Source organism: Diceros bicornis, chromosome 34 (assembly GCF_020826845.1).
Source record: "Diceros bicornis minor isolate mBicDic1 chromosome 34, mDicBic1.mat.cur, whole genome shotgun sequence".
NCBI classification, from domain to species: Eukaryota; Metazoa; Chordata; class Mammalia; order Perissodactyla; family Rhinocerotidae; genus Diceros; species Diceros bicornis.
Genome location: NC_080773.1, coordinates 30,305,814 through 30,321,723, shown reverse-complemented (window position 1 = coordinate 30,321,723; position 15,910 = coordinate 30,305,814). Strand labels below are relative to the sequence as shown.

At 40.7% G+C, this 15,910-nt stretch overlaps 1 protein-coding gene and 1 long non-coding RNA gene across 2 annotated transcripts in view; one reads left to right on the top strand and one right to left on the bottom strand.

The window, feature by feature from the left end:
• Positions 1-1,401, bottom strand: part of LOC131397312 (zinc finger protein 208-like) — a 649,542-nt gene extending 648,141 nt beyond the window's left edge. The window contains 1 exon segment of the mRNA XM_058530105.1: positions 686-1,401. Within this exon segment, the coding sequence (XP_058386088.1) occupies positions 686-700 (15 nt within the window). The 5' untranslated portion in view covers positions 701-1,401.
• Positions 1,051-7,027, top strand: LOC131397355 (uncharacterized). Its single transcript, XR_009216749.1, has 3 exons — positions 1,051-1,191; positions 2,537-2,729; positions 6,019-7,027. It is a non-coding gene; the product is annotated as an uncharacterized LOC131397355 (long non-coding RNA).
• The last annotated feature ends 8,883 nt before the right edge of the window (positions 7,028-15,910 follow it).

Below are 15,910 nucleotides of genomic sequence, written 5' to 3'. Positions count from 1 at the left end.
GGGATATTATGGTGAGGGCTCCTGCCACCCACTACTGCAAATAATGCCTGAGCTGGGCCAGCAAAAGAGGGAAAATGAGGTAACGCGAAAATAAAGTCTAAGAGTTGGAAATATTATTACTCAGATGACATGAGAGCAACCTAGAAAAAGAAAGTTTTTAACTATAAGAGCTAACAACAATATACTGAGAACAATTTTTCTTCTTTAGTAATAGTAATTTAAAACAACACAAACCAGATGAGAAACAGTCTGCATTTCCACTAGCAAATATACCATGACATCTATTTACAACACATTTCTAGACCTATATGAAGAAATTATAAAACTTTACTGAAGGACATAACACAGACATACAGTCCGAACATCACAATTCTTATTTGGAAGATGTGGTGATATAAAGACTTCAATGACTGCAGAAATTCAGAGCAACCCAAACTCAAAATAAATATGGGGATTTCAAACAAAAACCTCTGCTGCATCTAGGACAGCCAACATGATTTTGAAGAGAAAAACTAAATGCAGAGGCTTATCAAATTACAAATGAAGCTACTACTGCATATACTATCTGAAACTTTAAGCTGAATAAAATAGGTAAAGATATCCAGTGAATCGCAATTAAAGACAGACAAACATAACTTTGAACCATAAAATACTAGGAATAAATGAAACCTAATATGACTTTTACCTGGGAAAGAGTCATTTCCGACTGCTCTTTCTTTCCTCTTCCTTTGGGCTTCTTTCTCAAATAAAATCAGTCTTGAGAAGTGAATCCTGAATGTTGAAAATACGCTGTTTAATGCTTAAAATAACATACCCTCTTCCTGTGACACAAGCACACACAGAGGAGGGCCCTCAACATGTACAAAACACAAATTCTCTCCTGCACACTGCAACAGGAGGGAGTCGAGTACACAGAGACAAACAAGTGAGCATTTTTTGTTTCCTTGTTTTCCTTTTCTTCAGAACTCGCTGCCCTCCTTGTGACGCCCACTCGTTCCGGGGCCACAGCGGGATCTGGGCTGGACTCACTCTCGCCTTCAAGGCACAGACCCCGCCCTGACCAAACCCCACAGAGAGAGCCCACCTCACCTCTTCCTGGACCAGGGGCAGGGGAGTGGGAGGTGAGTGAAGCATTTTAACAAGAAAACGACGCGGCGGCCTCCACCGGATCGAAAGCAGAACTAGCCGAGGGTAGGGACTTGGGAGCGATTTTCACCCGAAGCGGGCAGGGACCCCGGGAACCGGCAGCAGAGTTACGGGGCCTCGGCACGTCTCACGGTGACGCCGAGACTCAGTGTGGGCAGGAAGGCGGGGATGGTGATTTTAATACCCAGAGAGACCCCCTCCCCAACCCTGGGCGGGGAGGACAGAGGGCTGTGGGGCCGCAAAGCGCCAATTTGAAACAGAAAATCCGACACTCACTCACCGGAGCGTATCTGTCGCTCAACTCGATTCACTTCCGGGTCTGCAGGAAACTGCGCACGTGCCGACGGAGAGGCGGTGCAGAGGGCGGGGCGCGGCCGGCGAGAGGCGGGACGTGGACGGTGGCTGAGACGGGACAGGAAGCGCTCTGGGGTGGGGGCGGGGTCAACGTGGGGGCGGGGCCTGGCCTCCCTGGCTTCGTCCCTGGCTGCTTCAGAGTCTATTGATGCTTCTGCCCGACTGTGCTTGTTTCTCTGCTTTTTGATTCCTTTAAATCTCTTTGGTTTCTTGTGAAGCAGAGGTGCTTCAGCGTGTTCTAAGTTAATGTTTTAAATCAATCTAAGGTAAAAGAGTAGAGTTATGAGGGCCACTTATATTGGCAACTGAGATGTTTTCCTCAACAAGTTGAAAGTGGCTAGATTCAAAGCTTTTGGTGCGAGTGGGTGGAGTTGTGTGTCTTGGAAGTGATGGAAACTGGGATGTGACCCCTCAGGTCATCCGTTGGGAGGAAGCCTCAGTGATTGCTTTCTCCATGGACCTGCTTACAATGGGACAGCTGGCCTCCCCCAGAGCAAGTGATTCAAGAAAGAAAGAGAGCCAGACCAAGGTGGGATCCACAGTGTCTTTTATAACCTAGCTTCAGAAATGACATATTGTTCCTTCTGCCAGGTTCTGTTGGTTACACAAAGGATCTCTGGTAATTTCTGCTCCTCTTGCTGCTGCTGCTGCTTCTCAGGGAGTCAATTGTCCTGCTTTTCTCAGGGCCGAACCTGTTCCCAAAAAGCAGGACTTTTCATGATAAAATTGGGGAAGTCCTGGGCAAACTGGGCAAGTTAATCACACTAGCTGCTGTGCCACTCACCTTCCAGACCATTCTCCTCCACCCAGTCTGCTTTCTCTCCTTCCCTCATCCTCCTCCTCTTCACCCCCCCCCACTACCCCTTCTGTTTTTTCTCCTCTCCTCCTTTCCTTAACTCCACTACCTTTGCTTTCTTTCTCCTATTCTTCCCACCTCACCTCTTCTTTCTTTCCTTTTCTACTCTCCCACCTCCACACATTCTGTTTTCTCCTCTCTCCGTTTTCTTCTCTTTTCTTCCTGTTTCTTCATTTCCAGGTGTGAAGACAGAAGATGGAAAGTACATTCCTGGACTGGGTCCTGGTGAGAACTTTGGCCAACAAGGAATGGAGAGGGTGTGTCACCCTCAAGTGTGTGAAGCTTGTCAGGTGGCATGGCAGGAAATAAAAGCTGAATATGAGAAACAAAGTCCTCAAGAGCTCTTCCAGCAGAGAAAACAAAGACAAACCAGGTGAGAGTACACAGGCCCTTATCACCTGTCTTGGGGTGATATCACCTGCTTGGGGGCCATCCTAGTGCCCCCAATCAGGTGGGTATGGGATGGGTGGTCAGTTATTACATTACCAGGCAACTCATCAACTGGTGGAATTAATGAAATAACGTAAGGTGTTTCCTCGAGGTCCCCAAACAGAGTACAAGTGCTGACTGCAGCAGTCTCCACTGATAGAAATTCGTGAAGGAATGTACTATGGGCTTTGAGGCCAGGTTGCAACATGTATGTGGCCATCAGAAATCTCATCCATTAGACAAAAGCTATGCTTATTTAGATGCTAAATTTTATCCCTACGTGTGTGGGAAACCCAGCTCTCCAGGAAGCAAACACACGGAAGGAAAGGTGGTGGCACTGAGGGGCAGCAACAATTACAGGTCATCTTCCTGTGGAGAAAGGAGGTTAAGACTGTGGATGGTGGGGTGGGATTTGTTAGTTCGGAATTCAGTAAAACCCAGTCTGTTTCTAACTCTAACTTGGTGGAGAAGTGATGAGGCTGAAGGGCTGTGAGACACAGAGTGGTCATTGTGGACTTCATCTGTGGACTTCAAGCCTGTGAGAGGACAGGCTTGGGGAACTGAGAATATTTGTGTAAAACTTTTTTCTCAGTTGCTAGTTACCAAAGAACAATTACAAGTTTGTAGTTATCATCTCCAAAGAGACCATCGCAGAGTTTGGGAGAGGCTCTTTCTTTAATCTCTGGAGGCAGAGTCTCACATGGAAGGAGCAGGAAATACTGAGGTCTGACATGTGAGGGACTGGCAGGGAAGCTCATGTGTCTCACTGGATTCTCTGCTCTCCAGAAATTTTTTTCTTTTTTTTTTTAACCCAAAAGTGAGCTCATTTCTAATCTTCAGACCACTGTGCTGTACCATCATTTAATTAATGGCAGAGCAGTGGAAACAGACAACATACCTGAGAAGGTTTTAAAGGAGAGAGATGTCAAAGGAAGAATACGTTGACAAAATTTACACAAGAAACCCACAACTCAATGGCAATTTGATTTGGAAGTCTAGGTAATGTGGAAATTTTGTAGTATACTAAAATATACTATCCCCATATTCACCCTTCCCCACCATCCCAGCAGAGGTATGAATTATAAATAGAGCAATATCCATAGAAAGATAGATGTATATAACCTCCTGACTAATAAAGCATGGGTTTACAGGCAGGATCAGATGATTTTTACAGACAGTTTTTTCAATTCTTCCAACTATGAGATAAGCTAACGTCACTTCCTCAATTCTAGAACATTGAATGAATACCATGGTATCCTACCCTTTTTTTTTTTAGCTGAAAATTTATTTATTTGTTTATTTATTTATTTTCAGTACGGAACTTTGTTTTCCTTTGTAATTAATTAAGAAATATAAAATATGAGTTCCAATTAATCCTTTGCTTTTTTCCTACAAACAAATGCACATTTTGATCAAGGTCTAGTATTTAATGCCCTGCCCCCTAAATTTCAAAGTGAGGGATTAAAACCATTGTGTTGGACAACCCCTAGTCCACACACACACACACAGAGACACTGATTTACACCCTTACACACAGATGCAAACACATGTGTGCATGCATACTCACACAAACACACAGTCACACACACTTACATACTTCACCACGTACACACTCACATACACTTTCTTTAATAAACTCACACTCATCTACAGCTCTCCACATATAAGCACACATTCACATTATACAGATACATATACACTCACACAAAGTAAAACAGCCCCACTCACATTCATAATGTGAGTTGTACTCACACCATCATTATGCTTGCATATCTAGATAAGGTGTTCATATATAGAAGAACAGTGGTTTCATTGCACCTCTTGATGCCCCAAAAAGAGTCACTTGTCTTGTCACGCTTGTTGCTCCTTCCATCTCTACAACAACCTGTAAAGATGATAGTAACAAAGTGCAGCATTTAAAATGTGTCGTGAGCATTACCACTTCAGGTCAAGGCACATGGCTGCAGAGTTGTGTTGGGGGAGCAACAGTCTGTGGGTGTGGGATAGAGTGAGGTAAAGTGAGGACACAGGGAGGGGGTGTATTGGGAGGGTGCAGAGAGTGTGGAGGCATGGAGGGGGAGAGAGTGCACGGGAGAGAGAGGAAAGAGGTTAAAAGGCACAAGAAGGTTAAAGTCACAGAGTGGTAGAAGTGCAGGGCTTAAGGGTACAAGGGGCAAAGTGTGCAAGGGAGTTAAGAGTACTGGAGATATGTGTGCTGAGTAGGTAAGTGGTACAAATGTGAGAGAATAAATAGCTTAATAGGAATGGGAAGATCATGAGAAAAGGTGGTTAAAGACCAAGAGTGGGTAAAAGGCAGCTGAGACTTAATGTCTGTGAGAAGTAAAAGAATATGAGGGACAAAAAGGAATAATAAGTGGGGCATGAGGTCCTGTTTGTATTTAGTGGCTAAAGGCAGATAGGGAGGGTAGAAGGGGATATAGAGCCTGAGGTGGGGGGTATAGTTGGCACAGAAGAGTGCCCTGCCCACAGGGCAAAATGGGAACAGAGTGATGAAGGGAGCTGGAGAGGGTAGTAGGCATGATGGGCTAAAGTGGAGGAGAAAAAGTTAGGGATTATAGGGCTGGGAGATTGCATGTGGGTCAGGGGGCAGATGAGGAAGTCTGACAGTTGAGGGCTGGGGAATTTGAGATCTAGGGGTGCAGAGAACATTCAAAATGAGCTGAGATCACTGGCATGTATGTTGAGACGGGGAGAGGGGACTGGAATTAGGTCTAGGGAGACGGAGAGAATGGAGGACGCAGCATTCAAGGGGGATGGAAGTTGAAGGGGATTTGGCCGAGGTCTCTGGAGTGAGGGAGATGGGGCAACAGAGATTTGGACATCAAAATGGGCACCTTGTGGAGATAAGAGACCAATTTATAGTCTAGATGGGTCAGATGGTGAGATGATCATGTGGAGTTGTAGGGGGTGGCCAAAGGTGAGAGGGTGAATGTATAGGAAGAAGGAGATACAGTATGGAGGCTGTAGTAATGGAGGTCACAGGGCCAGATTGGGAGTCACTAATTCAGTCCTCCATTCATTAATTTCCTCATTTACAGTTGATTCACAACATAATTATGGACACAGTTTAGTTTCAGCTCTTGAGGCAAAAAATGTGCTTATATGAAATGCTCCTATAAACACCTTAAGTTTAACATATAGTAGAGGACTGCAGGTAGGATTTGGGATTTATAACATGCCATTTTGTTATTCTTTTGGGATACCACATATAGGATGTGACCATGGCGGGTCTGGCAGGAGAGGCTGTTAACTGGTACCCAGTACTGAGTGACAGAAAGAGGTGCCAGGTAATCATCTGCCAAGCTCTGACAATGTCTTAAAGTACTTTTGGAAGAAGTTATGCTGCCATCCCGTTGGGTCCAGAAGGCAAAGCATCCAGCCAAAGAGGATTCTTCTTGAGCCTTAACATCTGTTGGAATTTGTCATGCTAGGTTTTGGACTTGCCTAGTACATACCATCCCCTTTCTTTTTTCCGGTTTCTCCCTTTTGGAATGGGAATGCCTATGCTCTGCCTGTCCCACTATTGTGTTTTGGAAGTACATACATAACTTCTTGGGTTTCACAAGTTCACAGCTGGAGAGGGATTTTTTGTCAGGATGAATCATACCTTGAGTATCACCCATATTCGGTTTAGATGCCATCAGAATGGGTGAAGAATTTTGGGGCTGTTGTGATGGGTTGAATGTGTTTTGCATGCAAGAAGGACATGAATTTTGGGGACCAGAGGGCAGAATCTTGTAGACTGAATTTTGTTCCCCTCCCAGTTCATATATTGAAGCCCTAACTCCACGTGACTGTATTTGGAGATAGGGCCTATAGGAAGGTAATAAATGTTAAGTGAGGTCATGAAGTTGAGGCTTAACCTAAAAGGACTGCTATCCCTATAAGAAGAGGGAGAGATACCAAAGATATCTTTCTGTGCATGCATGCACAGAGAACAGGCCATGTGAGGACACACAGAGAAGGCAACCATGTACTAGCCAGTGAGAGAGGCCTCACTGGAAACCAACACGAATGGCACCTTGATCTTGGAATTCTGGCCTCCAGAACTATGAGAAAAAAATTTCTGTTGTTTTATCCACCAAGTCTGTAGTATTTTGTTATGACAGCCCAAGTGGAGAAGTACAAAATCCCTTTGTTTATTGTGATATTTCTAAAATATATTAATGCTTTATTAAGAAAAGTTAGCATAACAAGTCACAATTTAAATTTTAAATACTCTTTTTGTTTTTTCCTTATCAGAAACCATCCCAAGAGGTAAAATTGGCAATAATTTTTGTAGATTGAATTTTTAAAAATATATATTTTTTCATTGTAAAAATTCACTGGTCTCATAAAGTCACAATCATATCTCCAACCCCTGGTGTTACTCCATGGTTAATGTTATGTTAGATGAAAAAATGGACTTTTCTGATGTAATTCAAGTTATATCTGGTTTAATAAGATGACCTTAAAATGAGAATATTAACCTGGATTATTTGAGTGGGCCCAATGTAACCACATGAATCTTAATGTAGGAAAAGAAGTCAGAGAGATGTGGCCATAGAGGAGGTTAGAAATTAGAAGAAAGAGGGAGATTTCACATGCTGTTATAGCCCTTGAAGACACCAGATGGGGGCATGTGAAAACCACGAGAAGGAAGTGAATTCTGCAAAAACAACTAGCTGAGTTGTCTTGGAATGGGATTCTCCCCTAGAAATTGGAGACAAGGGCCCAGGCTGTTTGCCATTTTGATTTGTGACATGTGAGACCCTAAACAGAGACTCAGCCAGACCTACTCAACTTCTGACCTATGGTGTGTGAGTAAATAATTGGTATTGTATTAAGATGCTCAGTTTGTTATACTTTATTATGTCACAAATATAAAACTAATACATGCAGTAACATATTTCATTATAAAATATTTAATAAAATATGGTGAAATAGCCATTAATAACCCCAAGATGAGTTTTTAATAGTTTGAAGTATATCCTCCTTCTTATGCAGTATGAGTATCTCTGAATTACATAGAGAATGCACACAACACATACACACCATTAACATATTCTTTTCTTTGTTCAATATTTACATAGTTATTTTCATGTTGTGCTTATCCAAAGTGCTTTCCTCAGTCAGTGATCTATGAATGAGATATTTTCATACAGCAATCCTTGCAATGCTACATCATATTCCAAGGTGATTATCAGTGGGTCACCTTTATGGAGATACTCCCTGTTCACACATTTACAGAGGTAACTGTGTCTGTCTGTCTCCTACTGTCACACACATCATAGCACCTAGTCCGTTGGTCATGTTTATTTGTGCAGGTGTAGATTATCCAGATGATTCTGAGACATGGGATTATGTCACCATTATGATTGTACATTTTCACTATTGGTGTGTAATTGCTAAAAGGCCCTTGCACATGGGTATAAAACATAATATCTCACCAACTTTGTTCCCACATGCTGCATGTCTCATTTTTGGGTTACTTTTCTCTTTGAGTGCTTCCATCACATCCTCGCCTTCCTTGTGTTGGGTCCTCAGGAATATTGGAGGCTTGCAGGGGAGAAGAGTCCAAGGAGAAGAATCTTTGCCTTGAAATGCAGGTAGGCCCTATCCATGGCGCCTTCATCTCCCTTCCTACACCTTGTCCCATCTTCCCACTGTCCAGTCCATTGCACCTGCTCACACAGGAGACACAGTGCAGCTCCTCAGGGGCCTGAATACAGCACCTCCTTCAACCACCTGCCACAAATAGCAGCACCTACAACCAGGAACTTATCACCCCAAATCACCCTGTGTGGTGCAAAGGCGTATAGTGCCTCCCAGGTCCTATTTAAAAGGGGCCCCTTGAAGATGCAGCACAAGTTTCTGCCTTGTGCTTCTGTCTAAAACAGTTACAAGCCCAGAGATCAGTTGCCCCAAGAATCTTCAGCCAAGATACGATCCCTCTGCCTGTCTGAGGTCTGTCGTCCCTAACAGAACATTGTTAATCCAGAATCCCTGGAAAATAACCTCTTAGCAACTTTTCTGCTCTGAATCACCCCCAGTCCCTGGTCCTCCCTTTTCAAAACAGCTCAGATGAGAACAGAGCTTGAGCCACTCCTCCTCCTGCCTGTCCTAAGCTGGGGCATCACAATTTTCTGACACCCAGGTGCAGATAAAGGAGAACAAAGGAACTAAAATTTGATGAGTCAATTTCTATCTTTGTGGCTGAAACTGGTGCTTCCAGAATACCTCACAGCACCTACTCTTCTACACCTGGGGGTCTATAGATAGCTCCACTTGTTAAAAACAAGCAGTATACATGAATATAAAAGAATAAACCATCAAAAATCCTTCAAAAAACTGCTCCATCATTCTTTCTACTTCCATCTCTTCCCTTTATATTTAGCTATAATCCTACCACTCAGGAAGGCAAGACCAAGCATCTATATCATCCTATGAAAGATAGGACATGTTGTAATATCTAACCCCAGGATATTACCGAGATTAACTCACCTCATGTAAGTGGGGTAAACCAAATTTCTGCTAAATTCTCTGTTATACTGCGAAAATTGTTTTATTGTAACAAATGCTACAGAACAGTTCCCCAATGTGGACTGTCATTCGGTTGGATGATTAGGGTATGAATTATTTCATGGAACACCTGTTGTTAGATAACTAGGTTAAAAACATTTTTAATAAATTACTGAATAAGCCAAATGTATTATCTGATCTCACATTATAGAATTACTTATTTTATTCCATATAATTCTTGAATGTTGTTTTCAGTAACTTTTTCAGAACTTTCAGAGTATTCCGGCTCATTTATAGCATGGTGTTTAAAATTGCAGTTTCTCCAATTCTGGTCAACATAGAGCTGCTAGAGCGTCCGAATATTTATGCCCAACATGCTGCCCTCCTCACTTATACTCCTGGGACTTCCCTCTATTTTTGGGAATCATGGGTGCTGGTCCTTACCAAGGCATCCTTGGTCCAACTTTCCAGTAGTTCCACATCATTAGTTCACAGAGAGATTGTTCACAGAGCATAAGAAGGCTCTGGAGTCTGTTAGTAAACATGTCTTGTGTCTCATTGAAAGATTGTATGTTTCTAGAAATTATGAAATGTACACATAAATTTGCGAATCTAAAGAACGCTTGTATACCACGGTTCACAATTGCTTACTAGAAATTAAGGTTTTTAAGAGTTACTGGAAATTAAATTTCTAAGGGTTAAATTAAAGCTACTAGAAATAATAAGGGCAATATATCTATATGCAAGGAAAGTAAGATGTGAGTTTTTGGTACAAAGAAAAAAGTTATGGAGATGCAGTATGGAGTACTGCAGTATGGAGATGCATTTTTTTGAAGGAAATAAAAATACTTTTGTCCTAAAATACAGCTGGTTATTTTAGAATGGGAAGGGGAAAAATGAAAGACAAACCATGGATATAGAAAGTTGAAAAGAAAGAAAGAAAGAGAGAAACTTGTGTGGTCAGATTGGGTAAAAATTAAGTTGTTACAAGGGTTTTAAAATTAAGCTTTAATACCAATAATATTTTTGTAAAATTAAACTTATTTTTTTTTCGTCTGATAAAGGGACAAAGTTTTCTTGGACTACTGCTCTGTTCTTGATAAGACATGATAAAAGGTTTTTATTTACCTTGTAAGTAATCTGCCTAGAAAAAACAAAGATCTTGTGTCTTGTCAAAATAATCACCTATGTTCCATGTTATCTTCGTCAGGTCTTTAATCACTTAAATTTAGTACTCTTGATACTAGTATTTTGGTGGTGAACATGGTGTAATCTATGCAGAAATAGAAGTACAATGATGTACACCTGAAATTTTTACAATGTTATAAACCAATGTTACTGCAATAAACAAAAAATTTAAAAAAAAATTTAGTACTCTTGAAATTAAAAGAGCTATGTTTTGCTCAGAACTATGTAACCTTCTATATTTGCCTGTGAAATCTTTAATTGTCACTGTGGTGAAATGGATAACTAAGTATTCTTTCACAGTGACCTATGATCCTATTTGATCAAGTGTTTTAAAATTTTTTTGATATTTTTGACAAACTTCCAAAAATCAAATTCTAAATACAGTCTTTTTTACCTTGAACTAACCTTGGGATTTTTCACAGGGCCCCTGGAACATCTCAAAAGATTTGTTCTCTCTCCTTATAAAAAGGGAGATGTTAAACTAATTCAGCCTATTTGATATATTTAATTGTATGGGAAGCATTGTCAAATAAGAAGTAAATGCTAAGCCTTCTTTATGATGTATTTGTGTAGGAATATGTTATGTCCAATGTTTTCACCATAAACATCTTTGCTGTATGCATCTTTGCTGCATAACTAATTGTCTGTAAGGCAATTTTGCCATAAAAGATAAAAAACTACTGACTGACAGTTTGGTTTTTTAGGGGTTTTTTTGGTTTCATTTCTCCATTGGTGAATCAACCACCGTAAAAAATAAAAACAATAAAAAACTATTTGACAGGTTTTTTTTCCTGTCAGTTTTGTTTTATTTCTCAATTGATGAAGTTTTTTCAGATATTCCCATTTTTATATCACAGGAAGCTTAGCTGGCTTTCATAATGGTTTATGCAGTAACTAGTAAATATAGTGGTGGTGGTGGTCTTAAAATCACTAGCATTTCTTCCAGTTAGTGATGTTTTATTGATGCCTTTGTTGAGCTGACAGATGATGATGATTTGGCCTGAGAGTTCGTTTCTGATTTTGAAACACACGACATTAGAGGATAAAACGGTGGCTGAAAGCCTCTTCTTTGAGGTAGCTGAGTTGAACCCACATTTTCAATAGAATGAAGACAATGCCTATCAAGGTTCAATCCATACACAGAAAAATCCATTCAGTTTTTGTGCAGCAATGCCGTGAATCTACATACACGCATTTTAAATGTATTCAAATATTTTGTATTTCACAATAGTCTTTTTAATTTTGTTATTCATTTTTTAATGTTTTATTATGTTCTTTTAAATCAATGTCTTCCTTTTATTTTTCATGATTTTATCTTTTATGGCAAAATTTCCTTACAGCCAGTTAGTTATGTGGCAAAAATATTTGCAGCAAAAATAGTTATGGCAAAGATTTCTATGGCAAACATGCCTGTGGTGAAAGTACCTAAAACCAGTGTGTTATGTATGTTCTAGAAATTATATGGTATTCCTAGAAATCTGATATGTCCTGGTATAATGCTATCAGTCATAATTCTACTTACTATCTTAAAATATATGCCACAGAAAGAAGCAAATTTCCTTGTCAATTGCATTTAATAAACTCTCATCAGATCTTGAACTATGTCCTTTTTTTATTTTTTTGATGAAGATTGGCCCTGCACTAACATCTGTTGCCAATCTTTCTCTTTTTCCTTTTTTTTCCTCCCCAAAGCCCCAGTACATAGTTGTGTATCATAGTTGTAGAGCTGTAGCTCTTCTATGTGGGAGGCAGCCTCAGCATGGCTTGACAAGTGATGCATTGGTCCACACCTGGGATCCGAACCCGTGAACCTGGGGCTGCTGAAGTGGAATGCATGAACTTAACTGCTATGCCACTGGGCCAGCCCAAACCATGACCATTTTTAAGTCTTGTCATCTACAGTTATTGTTTTACTCTGATGCTTTGCAAAAGTGTTATTGCAAAAGTACTTCATGTACAAGGAGATGCATGGGAAAAACTTCTGACAAATACAGATATAACTTGGAGATATTGTGGTTCAGTGCCAGATCACTGCAATAAAGTGAATAATGCAATAAAGTGAGTCACAGAAATTTTTGGTTTTCCAGTGCATATAAAAATTTTGTTTACACTATACTGTAGTCTAAGTGTGCAATAGCATTATGTCTAAAAAGAACAATGTTCAGGGGCCGGCCCCATGGCTAAGCGGTTAGGTCCACGCGCTCTGCTACTGGCAGCCCGGGTTCGGATCCCGGGCAGCACCGACGTACCACTTGTCTGGCCATGCTGAGGCAGCGTCCCACATAGAGCAACTAGAAAGATGTGCAACTGTGACATACAACTATCTACTGGGGATTTGGGGAGAAAAAGGGAAAAAAAAAGGAGGAGGATTGGCAATAGATGTTAGCTCAGGGCCGGTCTTCCTCAGCAAAAAGAGGAGGATTGGCCTGGATGTTAGCTCAGGGCTGATCTTCCTCACAAAGAAAAAAAATAAAAAAAAACAATGTTCATACCTTCATTAAAAAACACTTTACTGCTAAAAAATGCTAACCATCATCTGAGCCTTCAGCAAGTCATAATCTTTTTGCTGGTGGAGGGCCTTGTAATAAATGCGATACCTGCAAAGTGCAAAAAAGTTAAGAACAATAAAATGAGGTATGCCTGCATAGGTGTTCAATAACTTTAAAATCATAAAACTGAATTGAGTAAGAATTCCCAAAATTAATGGAAAAACCAGATTCAAGTAGCACAAATATTAATTACATTGAACTGAATGAACTGAGGAGGATGATTATAATTTTTATGACTTGTTTAAAATGTTGCTGGTTCTATAGTGTTTTGTTTTTACAGATTAAGAAAAGTTTTATCTCTTTTCTCTTAAGCTATCAGCAATTTGGTAAGATATATGTTTGTGAAAAAAGATGAAACATTTATCTTTTTCTCCCTGCCTGATCCCTCCAGAATTCAGAAACTCTCAGTGAGTATTCTTATTTTCATAGAAATATAGTTATTTGCATAAGTTCATATGTTCCCCTTGTAACATGACACAATTGGAAACACTGGTTATTTTGCCACTGCTTTCACTGGAATGTCATATTTGAGAGAGGCATACATAGATTCAGATATAACTAGACAACCATAAGGAACTAAGGTTGACCTCACAAAACCAATAAAGCCCTTTGGAAATATTGGCTCTGTTGCTTGCTTACAGGATTCCCAGCACCCTTACCAGGTGAGTAAAGAAAGTCACTTCCAGGCAGGTGCAATAACCTCTAGATATTTTAGAGACTTCGAGAACAGAATAATTCACCCAAATCTGTAGGTATTGCCAGCAAAGTCTGATGGTGAATCCTTGGCTTGGCTTCTTCACCTTTCTAGGCTTTTAAAGGTCCAATCTGAGATTCCTTATGCAAAGTTCCAGAAAAGCAGATTAAACACTTCTATATGGTCAATCACTATTCTTGCTGTACTTATATAAATAATCAAGCCAAGTTTATTGAAACTAGACAAGTTGCCAAAAATTTGTCTTACTATGGTTATCTTTGGTGAAAATGGGGGTGAATGTAGAGTGGAAAATTATGTTTCTGTAGAAATTATAGTACATAGTTGTGGAAATTAGATTCTAGTCTTATTCTTTGTCTTTGAGGTTTTGTGTTCTACCTATATGCTGGACTTGATTCTGAATTCTTCTAGTTTCCTCCAATATTTGGCTACAACACTCCAAACTAATATTTCCATTTTTCTCCCATCTTTCTGATTGGAATCATTGAGAACTAAAACTACCCTTTACCTGAAGCGATGCAAGTTGAAGTTGGACAACTTGATATAAAATTCGGAGAAATCACCACCACAGCGCATGTATGGACAAGCTTTGTGCCTGTTGCTTCATGGCCACACATAAAGATTACCAGAAATTTTCAAACTACAAGCCAGGAAAATCTATCAGATTGCCACTGCCTGCCCTCACTCCATCTGAAGTTGCTTTGAGCTTCACATCTAGAAATTTCTTGACTGGCTGCCTTCAGAACTCAGAAAATGAGATTATAGTGTGCTCTAATCATTAAACTTTGTTTTTGTTTCTGTAGAAATGTCTCTTATTTGATATCTGATTGCTTTCACTGTAGACCTAACTTTGAGAGCTCACCTGCTTCACCACCTCCTGAAATGAGACAGACACAACTGTTTAACCAAAGACTAAGAGACTGGTTCAGTGAGATGGAACAATCTACCAACTCAACTTCTGGACTGTGAAACTTCTTGGGGAAGTTTCAAAGGTGGGACTGAAGGGATTCAGAATGAGCTTCCCAAAAATATGCCACTTTGGCATGTGAATTATTTTGAGCTGAAGGCAATAAAGGACCAGTGAATAAGGAAGAGCCTTTTCCTCCCCTTTAACTGCCTAAAAAGATTTACATAGAGAGACTGGTCAAGGAAGAGAGCTGTCACCAGAGATATCTACGAAGCACAGGGTTAGTTTTGGTGAGCTGGGGGAGCTCAGCAGGGCCTGTTTGTTCAAAGTCCTGTTTGTGTCACATTGTCTCTGCATGGCATGACAAATACTTGCTTACTAAACTTTTGCTCTTCCCATTTTCCTGTGAAATGTTTTCTTTCCCTTTGAAGCCCCAGTGCCCTACCTCCTTCTCCTTAGCTCAGGATGGCATATAATCCTTCATGGCTTAACTGTCTTTGACCCACTCGTATCTATGTGAGGTCCTTGTTGTACATAATTCAATTTGTTTTTCTCCTGTAATCTGTTTTATGCTAATTTAACTCATAGACCAACCAAAAGAACCTAGGAGGTTAGAGAAAAAATTTTTAACCCCAACACCCTGCAGGGTGGTTCTAGGCATCCATTTCCAGGCCATTGATGCTGGATTCTGTGCAGGTGGCTTAAAGCAAGAGCTGGATTCAGGTAACTGTGCAGCTGCCCTGGGTACCCTGTGTGCACATGCTTATGGATTGGTCTTATCCATCCATCCATCCATCCATGGGAAGGAAAGACATTAAAACAAGGGAAGAACAATCAAGGACCCATGGAAGGGACAATGTGGGGTTGTTGGAAGAAATAGTTTGTGCTACAAATTCTGGTGTTAGGAGAGCTAGGACTCTGAGATGTGTGGTCTTGAGGCCAATTGGATTCTAAGTAAGTGGCTCGGGGTGGAGGTTTTTGGAGGATCCCGCTTCCTTCTGTTTTTTGGGTCTTGGTCAGGGAGTGGGATGTGCCAGGAGTCTTTTGGACACATAATCTAATGTGTGGCATTTGTGTGGGGACTACTAGGAGTGCTCAGCACTGTGAGGACTGATTTTCTACGACTGAGTGGGGACACAGAGAGTTAGAATCATGACATTGCTCTTGGGACATTCCTTAATCTATAGGATACAGGATGCACACATTTCAAGGTAAGGATTCCTCTCACTGGACCTCTCTTCTTGGGA